General features: G+C 47.9%; 1 protein-coding gene across 1 annotated transcript in view; it reads left to right on the plus strand.

Moving 5' to 3' along the window:
- SYTL3 (synaptotagmin like 3) overlaps positions 1-17,591 on the plus strand; it is a 74,007-nt gene that overhangs the window by 55,112 nt on the left and 1,304 nt on the right. Inside the window, exons 12-17 of the mRNA XM_025049068.1 lie at positions 6,756-6,934; positions 10,141-10,243; positions 12,056-12,226; positions 14,449-14,554; positions 15,482-15,584; positions 16,527-16,732. Coding sequence (XP_024904836.1) covers positions 6,756-6,934; positions 10,141-10,243; positions 12,056-12,226; positions 14,449-14,554; positions 15,482-15,584; positions 16,527-16,732 — 868 coding nt within the window. The remainder of the gene's footprint in view (positions 1-6,755; positions 6,935-10,140; positions 10,244-12,055; positions 12,227-14,448; positions 14,555-15,481; positions 15,585-16,526; positions 16,733-17,591) is intronic.

The following is a 17,591-nucleotide window of genomic DNA, read 5'->3' on the forward strand; positions in this document are numbered from 1 at the left end:
GTGAATGTCGTATGGTAGATTTTCAGGTTCATTTTTTCCCTCCACATGGATACCCAGTTATTCCAGCACCATTTGTTTTTTTTTTTAAAAAAAGACAGTTATTTCTCCAGTGCCTTTGGTGTCTTTGTTATAAAAACTGTGGGTCTTTTTCTGGGTTCTCTATTCTGCTCCACGGATCCCTTTGTCTATCCTTATGCCAACAGCACGCTGTCCTGAGCTCACCCCCTGGGTTCTTTGGAACAGTATCCAAAATATTGTACCTGTGCCTCTGTGCGCTTTCCTGGGACCAGAATTGGGCCCTCAAACGCAAATATGCAGATGAAGCTCACACAAGTCCTCTGGCGTTCCCTCCCAACTCCCATGAGTGTGTCTGCCTGGCCGGGGGCACACAGCTCCGATCCCTGAGGAGGCTCAGCAGCTGCTTCTGGGACGCCCTAAGGCTGTGAGAGTCTGGAATGGTGCTGCCAGGAGATCTGGAGAGTCTGTTAGGATGGCTCAGCCCCCGCCTCCAGGACTAGGTGCGGTTTGTACTTGGGAATAGTTCAGAAAGGTCCAGTACTGAGGAAACAGTTCCCTGAGGTCCAGGCAGGCACAGATGACTCCAGAACTTTCTCTCCTATGGTCGAAGCCTATGGTGGGCTTGAGACAGGTAGTCCACAGAGAGCTGGCCTCTGGGTGGCTTTTCCAAGGCTCACTGGGAGTTATGCCTCTGCTCCAGGTGACCAAAGACCCAAGGCATCCAGTCAGCTTGAGCCTTTTTATAAGGCTGACCTCAGAGGCTACACCTTCCAAGAGCCCATGAGCCGCTTCTCCTGCTCTGCCCGGGGTCCCACTAGGCTGGACTCTAAACTCCTTCAGGCCCAGAGTCACGTCTTTGCCCAGAAATCAACACGTGGGCAGAGACTTGGGCCAAGGCATACCCCACAAATGGTCCACGGGGTCCCACATAAGCTCCTCCTCACCCCAACTGCTGCCACCGTCCCTTCTCATTCACTTATTCGACTCACTGGCCACTTGCTGGCCTGCGAACAGGTCAGACTCACGCTCGCCTTGGGGAGTTTCTGCTGCGGTTGCCTCTCCCAGGCACAAAGCTCATTCCCTCCCTTCTCTCCTATCTTTGCTCCAAGGTCACCTTCTGGGGAGGCCTGCCCCCCTCCTTGTTCTGCACTCCCACTGCCCTTACTTGCTCCGTGTTTATTCTTATTCTTATCGCACAGTTATACAAGTGGCTTATCTGTTGTTTATTGTCTATTGTAATTTCCAAGCACACAGAGCAATGCCTGATACTTAAACAGCACTCAGTAAATATTGGTGGAAAGATTGGATTAGTCCTTGTCATCACTAGCATTTCTTGAAAGCCTACTACGTACTAACTCCCGAGCCAGGTGCTTCACCTCTCAGCCCTTCTCAGTGACCTTGTCGGTGGATGCTGTTATCCCATTTCACAAATGGGAAAACTGAGGTTCACCGAGGGTAAACCTGATTCAACCCTCAGGGCACCGTGTGAGCCAACGAAGCCCAAGCTTTTTGAACTATCCCACGGGACTGGTTGACCTCTTAAACTGAGTGGTTTTCTTCACTCCACCCCCTGGTCCAGCTTCACTCGGGGTTGATCCCCACCTAGAAAACCTTTCCGAGTCAGGGGGAATGGTGTTAGGGTTGGGGGATGCAGGCGAGTGTATTTATCTCACTCAGACCATTTTTTAAGATAGTTCTTCCAAACCACAGTGCGGATTCAAGAAGACACCATTCTCCCTTTCTTCTAAAGTCTTCTCTGAGTTGTGTTCTCAACATTGATCATCAAGAGACTGAATTATTGTGCGTTTAATCCTAACCTTTTCCCCTCAGACCGAAGCAGTGTTTGTTTGAGGAAGCTAAACTCTCACAAAGCAAATAACTGATTATTGCTTCTTGCCCAAAGATGTTGCTAACCCTGAGAGGTATTTATATTCTCTGAGAAATAGGAACTTGGAGCTAGAAAAAGCTTATTACATCTCTACTTATTACAAAAGTAGAAATACAAATGAGTAGTAAGTAGGGGAAACACTCAACCTCCCAAGTACTTAAATCAGTGCAAAATTAGAGCAAGCCCTATTTTGGGACCATTTTAGCCAATTTTTTAAATGGTACAGCTCGGCGTCGGCAAGTGTGTGGAGGAGCAGGCATTCCCACAAACCACTGAGGTGAACTGGAGGGCAATTAGCAATATATATCATAAAGCGCATGTTCTCTTTAATCCAACCATTTTAAATACTCTTTAAAAATTATCACGAATGTTGCCAAAAATGCGTATACATGGATGTTCATGGCAACATTATTTATAACTGTTTTAACTTTGAAAAATTGGAAATTACTCTGGGGAAGCAGGAAACTTTCCTCTACCTTTCAATGTTCTTTTGGTTGGTCTAATAATTAACTCTCCATGAGACAGATTAACCAGAGAAAATAACCAAATTTAATTCCATACATGTATGGGAACCCCACATACATGAGAGATTCAGGACAGAAAGGGAAATGAGGTACATATGACATACTGAGCTAAGGGCGAGGGAAGGAAACTTGGGGCTTTAAAGGGGAGTAAGGTCACTGCAGGACAAGAAGAAACAGATATGCAGTAGTTAGTAGTTTGCCCTGACATATAGACAAGCAGAAAAGCTTACTTCAGTAATTTCTTATTACGGGCAAGGCCGCTAATTTAAATTCTTTTGGGTAGTTTCGAGGGGCAGAAGTTTCTCTTGAGCTTGTGAGGTCTCTATTACCTTTAGTTCAAAATTATCCTCATATGACAGTAGCCTATCTCGGGGTGACTTGTTCCGAACCCTACCTAACCAAATGTCCGAAATATGGCAATTATTGAATAAATGATGGTACATTGATTCAGAAGAATACTTTGCAGCAATTAAAAATAATGTGTTTGAAGAATATTAATATGGAAAATATGAGATTTCAAAGTAGTGTTATATAGTAGCACATACTTATAAAAATTGAATGATCGACACTGTAGAATAATTGGAAGGATTATACTAAAATGTTGACCCTGGAATGGTGGAATTATGCCTTTTTCTTAAAATTTTTTTTTGGTTGTGTTTTCTGCATTTTCTCACTAAACATGTAATGTTTGGTGAGAAGGAAAAACCCAATTTATTTAAACAAAACAAAACAAAACAAAACAATGTCAATCATCAGAGGGAGTTGCAGAGTTTGGCAGAGTCAAGAAATATGTGGTTAATTTTTAGCATTTCCATGAAAGAAAAAAATCATATTAGAGATCCTGTCTGATTTTCTATTTTGTTTACACTTCTGTTGTTTTTTTTAATCTAAAAAGGAATGCCTTTATATCGATGTTCCCTGCCCTTCTCATTGTCCCTGCCAGTGAAGATGTGATTGGTGGATGTGACCGCGTGAGCTCACGTCGGAGCTCCCAAAACATACGTAGCGGGCGGTCGGCATAAGTTTGAGGGAGACCTGATTTTTAATCACTGAAGAAGAAAAAATCCAACTTCTCAGTTGTTTCTTTTAAACATAAACTTCAGACCCGGGACATTCTCGTGACGTTTGGGTCACTTGTAATAGGGACTTTACCCCATTGGTCACAAAGAGCTCATTGAGGTTTGGGAAGCCTCCATTTTTCTTCATTATTTTGGAACTTCTCTGACTGCATTAATTTTTTAAAGAGTACTTTATTTAACTTTCTACCCATATTAATGTATTTTTAGTAAAGAACAGGGTAAAAAAAAGGAGGACGAGATGATGGCCGATTCATCCAATGGGATACTGTTTAGGAGTGACAGTCGATGAACTAAAACCACACCTGACCACATAGATGAATTTAAAAAAAACAATATCGAGAGAAAGTAAGTTATAAGAGAACATGTATACAGTGTGATTCTAATTCTATAAATTCCCAAATGGGGCAAAGCTAACAGATATCTCGTTGAGGGATATACACATATGTTATAAAACCATAAAGAAAAGCAAGGATGATTAACAGAAAAATCCAAAATAGCATGTACTCAGGGACAGGAACAGGACGATGGAGGGGCCACCAGGCACTGCTAAGTCCTGGTCTTGTTATTTTTCTTCAGGTCACTGATGAGTACCTGAATTTTCTAATTATGCTTTAACTACACCTATCCATGATCCAGACTTTTTAATTTAGTATATGTTTCACGGTAAAAAAAAAAGAAAAAAAAGAGAAAGAAAAACAAAGGAAACAAATTGTTCAGCTTACAAAGGGCAGCCACACTGTGCGGCATCTTCGAAGGTTAATGTGTTTAGTCTGCGCAGGCACGGTTCTCAGTCTTTTTATATGTACCAACTAACTGAGCCTCGTATCAATCCTAGGAAATAGATCCCCATTTTACAGATGAGGAAACTGAGGCTATGGAGAGTAAGGAAGTCGCTCAGAGTCATGCAGCCATAAGTGTCAGGGCCCAGAGCGGAAGGGCTGTGTGGCTCCATGACCGCCCCCCGAGCCTCTCTGCCGTCCACCTGCTCTTGGTGATCAGGACTGACTTTTTTTTTTCCTTCGATATAGCTGTGGTTTCAGCTGACTCCTTGCTTTCTGCCTTTACAAAATACAAGAGCATCGGACCTGGCTTACAGTCATAGTAGATAATTTGTGACCTTCAGAGAAAGTCACCAAATGCTCCCTGCTGGCCTTCCTTAGGCAGCTCTTTGCTTTTTACTCAGATTTACTTTTCTTTCGAACCCAGACGGCACCAGTGGCGCTAATAAACCAAGTCGAGTTCTTAGTTGCTCTCCTGGGCCTGGATCTGTTAACTGCCTTTGTTTGCTGCTCAGAGTTTCAGTTCTGGCTTACTGGGGAGATGGAACCAGAAAGCCTCCCCAGGGCAATGGTGGTAGAATTATGAGGTCATCTCAGATTGGCCAAAGGGTGTGTGCTCAGCTGTCCTCTCGTTATGAGCTTGTACTTTACCCGGCTAAGCAGATGCAACAGTTAAATTACCCAGAGACACCACCGTCATCTGAATTAAGATCCCAGGTCCACTTCCAGCTCTACTTCTGATTTGCTGTGCAAGTTTCGGGTGGGTCTTCACTTGTCTCGCCCTCTGCTTATCAACTTATAACATGAAGGATGAGTAATGACAGTGCTTCCTGGACGCAGTGTAATTCTGGGCGCCAAGCTGGATGAGCCAGGTGCATACCTGCACCTTACTGCACCTAGACAGCTGTGTACACAGTAGGGCAGACCTGACGCCTGGTGTGAGTGCACGGAGATCCGGTCTCCCCCGTCATGTCACCAGCCACAAATGTGTCCCCACAGTGCCGGCAGTCGCGATCCTGATGTGTTTCTCTGGGCCACTCAATTTCCTACTCTCCACAACCACCATTTCACACCTTTTCCAGTCTCTTCAAACCTTCTTCCCCATTCTTCCTCCTCATTCTTGACAAAGAAAGTGCCCTTCCTGCTTTACGACAAAGGCAGAGTCATCAAACCCTCAATACCAAAATTAACATCCCGAGTCGGCACCCAGCCTGCTCTCCGTTCCTTCCCAAATAGCTGAAGCCATTGCCCCAAGGACAGTTCGGGTCCTAATCTGCTCCTCTCCTATCGTTCCCTCCATTGAAAGTAACGTGTCTCTTTGTCAGGACTCTTCCCACGCCCTTCCCCGCTGGGTCTTCTCTCAGGCAGCTCACGCCTTCTGCAGAGATTTCCTGCCCATTAGCTTCGATCTTCACCCTTTTGAACACTTACTCGTTCATGCTGTCTCACCACTCCATGCCTTTCTGAGTCCGTAAAATTTAAAAATTACATGTCATTCTAACAGCTCTCTGCAGGTAACATCTGTAGCATTTTTCAGAGCCAGAGGCTAGGTGTGGTGGGGTTGGTTGTATCCCTGGCCTTAGTCAGTTCAGGTTTGGGTCTCTGCTGAGTCGTTGGTTTGGTTTTTATCTCTCTAATGGAAGAGAAAGCCCCAGGCTTTCTTCTTAGTTTCTTTTCAGCAGGTTTTACAGTGCGAGGAGCCACCTGATAAGGAAGTCGGGCTCCCTGTTTCTATAGAGTCAGCATTGAGATTGGCCGCAGGCAAATGGTGGCGAATATTTATGCAAATTTAGTAGTAATGAGGCCGTTCGTTTTGTCCTTTAGGCACAGGCACTCCATGCTACCTGTGTACATCATCTAAGCTTAAAGTGCCCAAACCTATGAGGGTAGTTCTGTTTTTCATTTCAGGGACTCATAAGAATGTAAACACAATGTATTTCTTTGAAAGCTGCATACTTTACATATTTTGTTCCAGTAACTCCTCGCCATAACCCCATGAGACCAGTATTAATTTTTCTGTTTAGACTTTGACACAGCCAGTGAGTAGCAGAACCAGAATTTGAATCCTGCTCTCTCTGATTCCCAATCACGGGCTCTCAGCCCCCATACTATGCTGTTTTCCACATGGTTATTCCTGCCATGGATATTATCCGCCTTCAGAGAGTTATCTTACAGAATGGCACAGGAGACAGTCCACTTCATCCCAAGTGATCTGTGTAAAGAATAGGATTGTGTCACCTTTACTGCTAGGCAAAGACTGTATCTGGGCAAGGCAAGACCTTCCGAAGATTCCCGATCTTGTTAGGACTGAATATGTGGCAAATGATAAGCCGGTGTGTTATTAATGTAACATGCATCAGGATGCATACTCTGTGAATTTTCATTTATCTGATATCTTGAAATCAGAACTGAAAAAGAATTGATGACCAATGAAGTAATTTGTTGTATCTGTCATTCTTGATTTCAGGGAAGTTTAATTAGCATTAATAGCACCTGTACAGAGATGGGCAATTTTGACAATGCTAATGTCACTGGAGAAATAGAATTTGCCATTCGTTACTGCTTCAAAACCCATTCTTTAGAAATATGCATCGAGGCCTGTAGGAACCTTGCCTATGGAGAGGATAAGAAGAAAAAGTGCAATCCGTAAGTGTCTTTTTCTAAGTTTTGACGTAAAATGACAGACACATTGATTCTAAAGTTTATATGGAAAGTCTAAGAACAACCAAGACAATTGTAAAAAAAAGAATAAAAAGTAAAAATACGTATCAAGAATTATTATAAAGCTGTGGTAATTCCAACAACGTATTATTGATACAAGGCTAGATGAGCAGGTCGATAGAGCAGAATCAAATGCCCAGATACAAACCTTAGCATATAAGGGAACTTACATAATCAAAGGGCTATTAGTAATCAATGCAGAAAAGGTTAACTTCAATAAATGGTGTTAGAAAATTTAACTTTCCACATAGGAAAAATAAAATTAAAATCCTGTCTCATACAATCCGTAAACAGATTAATATTTTTCCAACTGATAGATATGAAATGGTATCTCATCATTATTTTACCATGCGTTTTCCTGATTACTAAAAAATATGAGCAACTTTTTATATATACATTAGCCACTTAGGATTTCCCTTCTGTGAACTTCCTGTCATCTGAAAGATGGCAGAGTAGGAAGCATCAGGAATCCATCTCCCCACATAGACAGTGACTGCACTGGCAGAATCTGTCTGATGTAATTATTTTGGAACTCTGGAGTCTCTCGAAGGCTTGCAACTTCCAGGGGCTCTGATGGTAAATTGGGGTTAATATCAGTCAATTTCAGCTCTTAGCACAGTAGCAGCTACCCGTCCTCTAATCCCAACCCATAGGCAGGCAGCTGTGCATGTGTTCCTAGAGCGACTTGCACATAGCTTGCAGGAGCCAGGGTGGGCAGAAAGGTTCTGTCCTCCATTTCAGGGATCTGTTCTCTGATTGCTGATTGCTGCTTCTGATCACAGAGGTACAGACAAAGAGACACACAGCCATAGTTATGATCACCTCCCCCTCTGGCTGCTGTGATTTCCAGAGTGTTTAAAGGCCTGGCGCTCTTATTAGTCTCCCTTTTTCATTTTTCACCTCTCAGAAGCCAGATACTACAGACTAGGACATTCAAAAGCAACTGCATATACAGGGGAAATTAGAAGGTGACCATGCTCGCCTCAGAAACACCTGAGAAGACCTTCAGTTTACACCTCAGGCTGATCTTTGGCACAGGATCAATAAACAAAGCAATACAAAACCCAGCAAACACTGGGGAAGGGGGAGAACCTGATTTCCAGAGTTAACACATTATTAGACATAAATGTCCAGTGTTCAACAAAAATCACAAGGCGTATAAAGAAACAGGAAAGTATGCCCCATTCAAAGGGAAAAAGTAAATCAACAGACACTGTCTCTGAAAAAGATCTGATGGCTGGTTTACTAGACAAAGACTTTAAAACGTTGTCTTAAAGATGCTGAAAGAACTTAAGGAAGATGTGGAGAAAGTCAGGAAAATGATGTATGAACAAAGCAAAATTATCAATACAGGGATAGTAAACCTAAAAAAGAAACCAAAAAGAAATTCTGGCGCTGAAAACTATAATAACCAAAATGAAAAATTCATTAGAGGGATTTAAAGGCAGATGGAAGCAGGTAGGAGAAAGAATCGATGAACTGGAAGATAGGACAATGAAATGTATTGAGTCTGAGGAATAGAAAGAAAAAAGATTGAAGAAAAGCAAACAGAACCCAAGGGACCTGTGGGGCATCATCGAGCAAACCTACATCTGCACATGAGAGTTTCAGAAGCAGGAGAAAGAACAAGGGGCAGAGAGAATATTTGAAAGAAAAAAAAAAAAAAACCAGCTGAAAACTTTCCAAGTTTGATGAAATACATGAATATAAAGATCAAAGAAGCCCGCTAAACTCCAAGTAAGATGAACTCAGAGACCCACACTGAGACACACTATAAACGAACTTTGAAAGACAAAGACAGAGAATCTTGAAAGCAGCAAAAGAAATTGGCAGAATGGATAAAAAACATAGGCTCCAACTGTATGTCATCTACAAGAGACTCACCATATAGCCAAAGACACAAATAGAAGATATTGCACGCAAATAGTAGCCAAAAGAGAGCAGGGGTGAAATACTAATATTAGACAAAATAGACTTAAAGTCAAAAAAGGGTTATGAAAGATAAAGGACACTATATATTAATAAAAGTTTTAATACAGCAAGAAGATAAAATGATAAATGTTTATGCTTCTAATAACAGACCATCAAGACATCTGACGCAAAAGCTGACAGAATTGCAGGGAGAAATAAGTCTGCAATAATACTTGGAGCTGTGCATACTGCACTCTCAGTAGCAGGTAGAATTACCTGTCAGAGGTAGATGAGGAAACACAGGACTTAACGCAATAAACCAACTAGACACATAGGTGTGCATTTTATTATCATAATGCCTTAAGCTATGCAGGTATATTTTTTATGTCCTATTGTACGTGTGCGAGATCTGATAACGATCAGCAATTTAAGAGTAGATGAACAGAGAGCCTGGAGGACTTTCCCAAGAAGTTTGACTGGCAGGGAAGAAGAGGCCTGAGACTGGAGCTTCGGGAGGGACCCGGATCAAGGGAGGGGAAAGTTAAGCCTGTTCCCAGCCTGTGGGGATGGGGCCTGGACCAGCGGGGCCATTGCCATCAGCGCAGCTGCCAGAGCAGCCAGGACGGGCAGTCCTAGGACCTGAGTGGAGGGATCAACCTAGATCAGGATTTCGGGGGGTGGGCAGAATGCTGGTGGAGAGTTCGCCTTGCCAGCCGAGCCGTGGGCTCCAGGCTTGGCAGAGAGGGCTCATCAACGCAGGTCCCCCCAGCAGTCAGGAGGGCAGGCGTGGAGGCCACGCAAGGGAAGAGCAAAGCGTGAGGCATACACTTCCCATTTCCACTTTTCGTGCTAGGTGGAGGGAGGACGAGCTGGCACACGGCCTGCACATCCAGGTAGATCAGAAAATCTGCCACCGTGGAGCCCCGAAATGGCAGGTGATGAGCAGTGAGGACTGCTCAGGGCTCGGGTGTGAGGGAAGCAGCAGAGCTCCCCGCCCCCCCCCAGGAATGTTCCAGAGGATGGTGGCCAGACTGTAAACAGAACCTGTGTACCCAGCAGTATCATTGTTCACTGCCAGAGCTGGCCACCGAGCCCTTGCTCTCAACCCCCCAGTTCAGCGGAAAGCAGAGTAAAGAAAACGCTGACGTGTCATTCTCTTCTTCCCGGACCTTCATCCCCGCCCCCCTGAGCCTTCACCTCTGTCTGCCTTTGGCCTCTAGGTATGTAAAGACCTATCTGCTGCCTGACAGATCCTCCCAGGGAAAACGCAAGTCTGGAGTCCAGAGGAGCACGGTGGACCCAACCTTTCAGGAGACTTTGAAGGTATTTGCTGGACAAATACTCATGTGCTGAGTCCCCCGCCGTCCTGGGCTGGGCACACGGGCCAGAGTTCACAGGACGAGTCTTCCAAACTCTTGAGTCAGTGAAACGTAAATGCAGACACTTATGTGTTTCTGCAGGGCTCTGTCAATCAGTGGCAAGGTGGCAGAAAATAAATTTCAGCCTTTGTACAGGAAAAGTGCAGAGTCTGCCAGACTCAAGACTGGCTTTTGATTAATGATTTCCGAGAAAATGGTGAAAAAGAAGCTGGCTTGCCTCTCAATTTTTAACACTGATTTCTCTGTTGCATTTTGGTAACTATCAGAGAGGTATCTTGTAAATTAAACGACTGCGTCACTATCTTTGTGAAAATGCTCCTTTATTATAATAGGTGGCAAACCCAGGTTTCTTCTTATGTTAAGGAAAAAAAGAGTCATTTTATGAAAAATAATTTGTAGACGAATTGTTTGAGTTTCACTTTCTTTGGTGCTAAGAAATACGATTTGTGGTTTAGGGCAAAGATGAGGGACCGCCTCGTGCTGGGATTTAGGGTGGAGAGCTGGAGGTGATATGTATGGTGTATGCAGATAGCAGATATGTATGGTGTATGTCCTCCAAGCTCGGGGCCTTGGAGGACAGCCCAGACTCGTGGAGACGTCCCCAGTCGAGGCCGGGAAGCCCAGGGATCTCATGTGTCAAGACTGAAAAGCAGAGGCTTTGTTTGACTTCCTTGGTGAGAAGGGGCATTTGTAAACTCCCAGCCAGGGACTATCTGGGCAGCTGGCACAAAAGTCCCCTTCGTTAAATAATAACAGCCATTGTTTTCTGTGCCCTTGCTATGGTCAAGTGCTTCACATACTCCTGAACTAGGTATTAGAATCCTCGCTTACTAGTGGGGAAACTGAGGCTTAGAGAACCCACAGTGGGCTAGCAGGCCTCCAAATTTATGTGCATCGGAATCCCCAAGGGATTTTAAAAAAGGAATAGATTGTGATTCAGCAGGTGTGGGTGGGGCCTGGGATGCTGCTGGCCTGGGGCCACTCTAGCAGCAAGTGACCAGAGATCAATCTTCGGATGGTTTTGCTCACGTACCTGCTAAAAGAATTTTGAAAAGCCATGTGCCCCCTCGCACATTTTAAGCTGACATCTAAAATCGCTCATAAGTTTTATTAAGGTATTTTGCTCCAAATAGAGGTAGATAAATATTCCACATTTTATGAAATGGGGTAAAATTGAGGATCGACTACATTTTTGATAAATATGTAATTACTTAATTTGACTTTTAAAGTTTACCTTATTTAAAATGCACGCAGAATCTCAAAGAAGTCAGCTAAAATTTGTATCCATTGGTTTTATCCAATATGTTGTGAATATTTTGGTTGCCCTGGAAAACTTGGCAGAAACACTTAAAAGTATCAGTGCCCCTAATGGATTCTAAATTCAGCACAGCCCGACACAGGCTTCATAGAAATGCGTGTAAGACAGAGAAATGGGAAGATGGGGCAGTGATGGAGAGTCCTCCCTGCAGAAGCCAGTATTTTGAATCACCCCTTTGTTTAGCACACTGGAGGTTCATAGAACGTGGGGCAAGACACTGGAGTGAGATTCTGGGTATAAGAACCATCTTCTGCCAGTTTCGAGAACAGTGCCCATGTGACAGTTGAGGATCTAGAAGCTGATCCTCAGGTTTTCCGAGCAGAGTGCTCCTTGGGACATCTGCCTGCACTCCCGCTCAGCTCGCGGGAGGGAGGCCCGGGCGGCCTGGGAGTGTGGCCCTGGGAGCCCAGGCTGACCGTCTCTGTCCTGCTTCTGCAGTACCAGGTGGAGCCTGCCCAGCTGGTGACCCGGCGGCTGCAGGTGTCCGTGTGGCACCTGGGCACACTCGCCCGGAGGGTGTTTCTTGGAGAAGTGATCATTCCTCTGGCCACGTGGGACTTCAAAGACAGCACAACACAGTCCTCCCGCTGGTATCCGCTTCGGGCCAAGGTGATGTCTGGTTTGGACCGAGCAACCCCACCCCCACCATGAGAACTTTTCAAAGGGATCCAGGAAAAAGAAACCTGCCTTTGAAACCTTGGACCCGAGACAGTCATGCACACTTGCCGGGCTGTGACTTTCTAGGGAGAAAAGGCCCAGGAAAGGGCCCAGTGTCGGGCTCTCCCGGGGGGTTTGGCTGAGGGATTTCTACCTGCTCAGGTTTGTTCAGGTCCCTGAATGGCCTTACCCTCAGTGGAGCCCACGTGCCAGCCTGCACCGGGCTGGGTGTTCAGCCCTCCCGTGATGGCCCGAACCTTCCCCCAAATTCAGGGTCACTCAGTGTCAGCTGAGGTGGCCCCCGCCTCCTCATGACTCTGTAGGCCAAAGTCCCCACCTGTGGCCAGTCAGGCTGCCTCCAGGTGGGACCACACCTCGGTCCTGCAGGCTGGAGTGTGTTGTTTCTGAGCGCCCCACCCCAAGCACTCCCACGACAGTGGGTGAGATGACTGGACCGAATGCTATAGGGCCATAGAGCTGGCAGAGGTGGCCCTGACCAGCGGGACTTCCGTCCTGCTCTGGCAGAGAGAGCAGCAGATGCTCAGGGCGGAGTGGGACAGGTCAGGAGCAGCTGGCTGGGCAGTGGGAAGAGAGGCCAGGGGAGAGGTTAGCATTTCTCAGGGCGGCTGCTTTGCACACTCCTGTGCCACGATCCAAGGCTGTGAGGGAGCACATGTGAGGGAGGGACGGCGGAGGAAGCCTGGGCTCTGTCGCCTCCTAGGAAATGGCAACAGAAGGCGGCAACTCTACCAGCAAACGTCTCACAGAGGCCGAGTCTTCACCTGGCCTGGACCAGGTCCCACCGTGTCACCTCTCTTTACCTCTGAGGCCCGGGAGGCGATCAGTCACGACGCCTTGATCAGAAACGGCTCTGGATTCTGGCCCCTGCGGGGCCCAGCCCGGGGGCCCCTCCCACCCCTGCTGCCCTCTTCCCTCCGTGGGTCTGCACAGCCCCGCCACCCACACCCGGCGCCCTGCCCTTTCTCATCTCAGAGCCTCGGTTTGTCCTCAGACTGCAACTTGGAAATCCACTTGGAAAGCCTTCTCCCGAGACTTTGCTTGAGTCTCACCTCCTCCGTGAAGGCCTTCCTGATTTTCCTGGCTGGATGAGGTCTCCCATGGGATCCTGTACTAGGGATGCCCTGCCCGTCTTGTTCCTCTTGGGATCGTGCACTCAGGGCAAGAGGGGCTGCCACCCAGGCCGGCCATGCATTGGCGGATGAGCCAGGAACAGCAAGCACCAGACTAAAGCATCCGTCCCGATGCTGCTAACAGAGTGACTCTGGCGCTGGGTCTCGGGTGTCTGCTCACAGGCCATCCATCCCCTTTGGCCCTGACAGGAGGGGGCCGTGTGGGTGGCATGGGATCGGTATGGGTTTCTGGAAGCAGAGGGCGAAGGCAGCCTTATCTAATTTGGCATCCAAGGGCCAGCCTCCCACCCCAGAGGCGGCCAGGAGACCAAGGAATGCCACGGCCATGCAGGGGAGGCTGGCCCTGCAGGATCCTGGAGCCTCGCCGAGCCCTCGCTCGGCGGCTGCTCTCACTGCCGGGGGTTCGGAGTGGGGGGCCCTCCCGGCGCCCTTCCCACCCACGGGGAGAGAGGTCCAGTGATTGCAGTCTTCGCTCTCCAATTCCTTCCTGTATCACTTTCTGGCAAAGTTACTCATGCCCAGATAAGCCACCTGAGTAGGCAGGGAGGTGTCCTTGGTGGGGAGCTGGGGATGAGGAGGGGGCCGACTCAGCCAGACCAGAGAGCCACCCGAGCTGTGGGCACCGAGCCTGGGACCTGGTCGGTCTCTGAGTGCCTGCAGCGTCCCTGGCATGAAAGAGTAGCTAAGATCTTTATTTACTTTTTTCCAGGTCAGGTCGCGTCCACGTTTCTTAGGTCTCTCCTATGGAATGTGCCAGCGCCTTCGAGCCCCTCTGCTTGCCAGGCCATCTGCCTCTGGTGGGGTGGGCGGCTGGATGGCTGAGCCATTCCGCCCATCTTGAGGCAGCCTGCCGTGGGGACGCCTGCGCCAGGGCTCTCCCGGGCCTGCACAGGTTTTGCAGGGGTGGGGTGGGCAGGAGGAGTGAGGAAGGCAGCATTTATGGACAAAGCTGAGGCACCCAGAAGAGCCCAGGGGTTCTGCAGGCTGGGGACACCTGCCCTGAGCTCTGCCACTTGCCCACAGGCAGAGAAATACGAAGAGGGCCTCCTTCCAAATAATGGAGAACTCGCAGTCCGGGCCAAACTGGTGCTGCCTGCAGGGCCCAGCAAGCTCCAGGAGTCTCAAGAAGGTAGGTGGCCTCCAGCCCCAGGCCTGTTCATCAGTCGCTGTGTCACTAATCCCAAAGCCTGGAGCGGCAGGCAGGGTTAGAGGTAGGCCGGTGTTTCCTAGCATTTCCTGTTTGCCACCCCCTGGTCTCAGGTGCTCCTGTGACTCTCACCAGGAACTGTGGCACCCAGCCTGGGAAACGGGGTCGCTGGAACCCACGGCTCTGAAGGGAGTCGAGCGACCCAAAAGGCCAGACCTGATGCCTGCTTTTCGAGGCTCTTAGGACACCAGCCCCAATGCTTTCTCCCAAGGGGGTGGCTCGGATGGTTCCCCTGGGGAAAACAGTCCTGCTGTGGCCTCACTTGAAGAATGACCTCCTGCATCACGGCTGGGAGTTTGGCTCTGAGGGACCCAAGAGCACTTCTCAAGGCCCCTGGTCACGTCAGCAGCTGCTGCCCAGCAAGAGAACGGGTCAAGGACAGTGGGGAGATGAGGTGGGGAGCGAAGACCAAGAACACACAGTTCCGTGATGGGTTTTGGTGATTTGCTATGTGGAAGCTCACAGGACCAGCAGCAAGCACCCTGTGGTTACCTCCAGGCCCCCAAAACAGAGGTCTTGGGGCCCCGCCTTCCTCAAAACCATGGGCTCCCACTAAGCTAAAACTCTGCATCCTTCCCCTTCTCGGGTTAGCCTTAAATCTCTTTGCGGCTTGTTTCCCTGGGATTTTAGCAAGCCTTCCATCCCGTCGTCATGCCGATGGGTCGGTAGGCCGCCGGGACAAGTGTCCCCAGAGAGCCTTCTTTGTGGTGGGCGAGCCCCTTTCCCTAGCTGCTCGCTCAGGCTGCGAGGGCTGGAGCACGCCCTCTCGCCGAGCTCAGTTTTGGGGTGGCGGTGCTGCGTGCCGACACGCAGAAGGGGGTTGACCGTGAATGCTGGCTTCGTTCCCAGGGGCAGGGCAGCCATCGTGTGACGGTCAACTCTGTTTGGTGGTGCTGGGAGCCAAGGACTTACCTGTGCGGTCGGATGGCACCCTGAACTCGTTCGTGAGGGGGTAGGTATTACAGTTAATCAAGTGGGATTTACTGATCACCTGCTATTCGCACGGCAGGGTCCTAGGACCTGTAGGGAACACCGAAAACAGCCATTTTAAGTTTGTTGCATTTTAGCTTTCCTACAAAAATCCAACGTAAGTCGTGTTAAAGACTCTTATCTCCAAGAATTCATGGGGTTTGGACATGCCGAGGCTAGATTCAGAATACTGCATTTTAACCCGAAACCCAGATCTCATTGGTCCTTGTTTTATCAGTGAATCAGCTTTTTCTGACTAAAATGGAACATTAAAAAAAATCATGTGTTTATAAATATTTACTCAGCTTTACATTCCCCTTGGATTAACAGTGAGATGGATGATTTTTCAGATTTCATCCTCATTCTAATTCACTACAGGTGCATTGGTGTTTCGCAAAGGAAAGCAAACACCATCATTATGTAGAATTGCTAAATCCCCGGTGTCATAATGGAAAATTAATGGGCTACCAGTCAGGACGAAACTGGGTTTGTGTCCTAACCCTGCCGGTTATCTGTATGGCCTTGGGCAAGTTACTTGGCCCTTCTGAATGTATTCTGAGAACAGGGTTAACATGAGATAACACGAGTACAGAGTCCTGGTCCCTGGGTGGCAGGTCTAAGAAGCCACGCTGTCGCCTGGTGGTAGACCAAAGGGGGGGACCGGGACAAAGGCCACGTGGCCTCGGAACCCCAAATCACCCTCGATGGCCGCTGCAGAATTCAGCTCTCACTTCTGAACATCCTAGAGCGAGGTCACGTAGCCAACCCGGTGCTTCTCGTTCTCCTTTACTGTTTAGAATTTTTATGGGGACGTGAATTTAGCCCTTTACTTAGCACCGAGTCTCACTGGCGAGCAAGCGCCAGCGGGGAAAGCGGGCCGCGTGGGGGCAGGCGCGGGGGGTTTTGATTGGCTTCTCTTCCGCAGCTGTCTCACTCTGCCCGACAAGCAAAAGCTGAGGCTGAAGTCCCCGGTCCTGAAGAAGCAAGCGTGTCCCCAGTGGAAGCATTCCTTCGTTTTCAACGGAGTAAGCCCTTCTCAGCTTAGGCAATCCAGCCTGGAATTGACCGTCTGGGACCGGGCTGCCTTCGGCGTGAATGACCGCTTGCTGGGAGGGGCCCGGCTCGGTTCCAGTAAGTCCGTTTGAGATATTTATCGGGCCCAAGTGCATGTTGGATCCTTAGTGACTGTCTCACATGGATACCATTAGAAGAAAAATCAGGCTTCTGCGATGGCAGGTGACTTAACTGGCTTTGGAATTGCCTAACCTGCCATAAATGGAGATTACTAAGTCTCCTTCTTACTATGCAACTGAGCGATAATACAGCCAAGTATTTCAACAATTTAAATCAGATTTAGGATCTGCTAAAGAAACAAAAATCACAGGCCTCAAAATGGGCTGAGTATACAGTATTTGCTTTTGTTTTTGATGTCAATCATGAGAGGATTATTTTCTTAAGGGAAAATATCTTCTTAACCCAAACTACTGGCAATTGAGAAAGTATTTCATTAAGATTAGGACAGAAGGGCAATGTGCTCGTGCTGCTCGGCAGGGGTGTTTCTGGCATTTTGTGGGGGACAGTCTCTTGTCGGGGAAGGCTTGAGTGCCCCAGCCCTGCCCACCGGTTGCCAGCAGTGCCCCCTAAACACTGTGACAACCAAAACAACTGCACAACCAAAACATCTCCAAGGCCTGCAGCCAAGGACCACTTAAGATAAACAGGACTCGCTCGTAGTTTAAAAAGTATTGTCCAAAGCAAACCTTCTTCTAAGTAACTCCTTTCTATGAACGAACCTGGCCATCCGTACCTCGCCACAGACATCCTGAAGTGTTAAGACTGTTGTCAACCCTCCCAAAAGAACCAAGTCACCAAACCTGTCCTGTCCTCTTTCATCTAACAGAAAACGGCTTCAGGCTTTTGAGGCCCCAAGTCCCTGGGGAGAGTGCCTGAGTGTGTCCTGTCCCCAACAGTTTTGTTGCAAGGGTGGGGG

The sequence above is a fragment of the Pteropus alecto genome, unplaced genomic scaffold (genome assembly GCF_000325575.1).
Source record: "Pteropus alecto unplaced genomic scaffold, ASM32557v1 scaffold195, whole genome shotgun sequence".
In the NCBI taxonomy this organism is placed as follows: domain Eukaryota; kingdom Metazoa; phylum Chordata; class Mammalia; order Chiroptera; family Pteropodidae; genus Pteropus; species Pteropus alecto.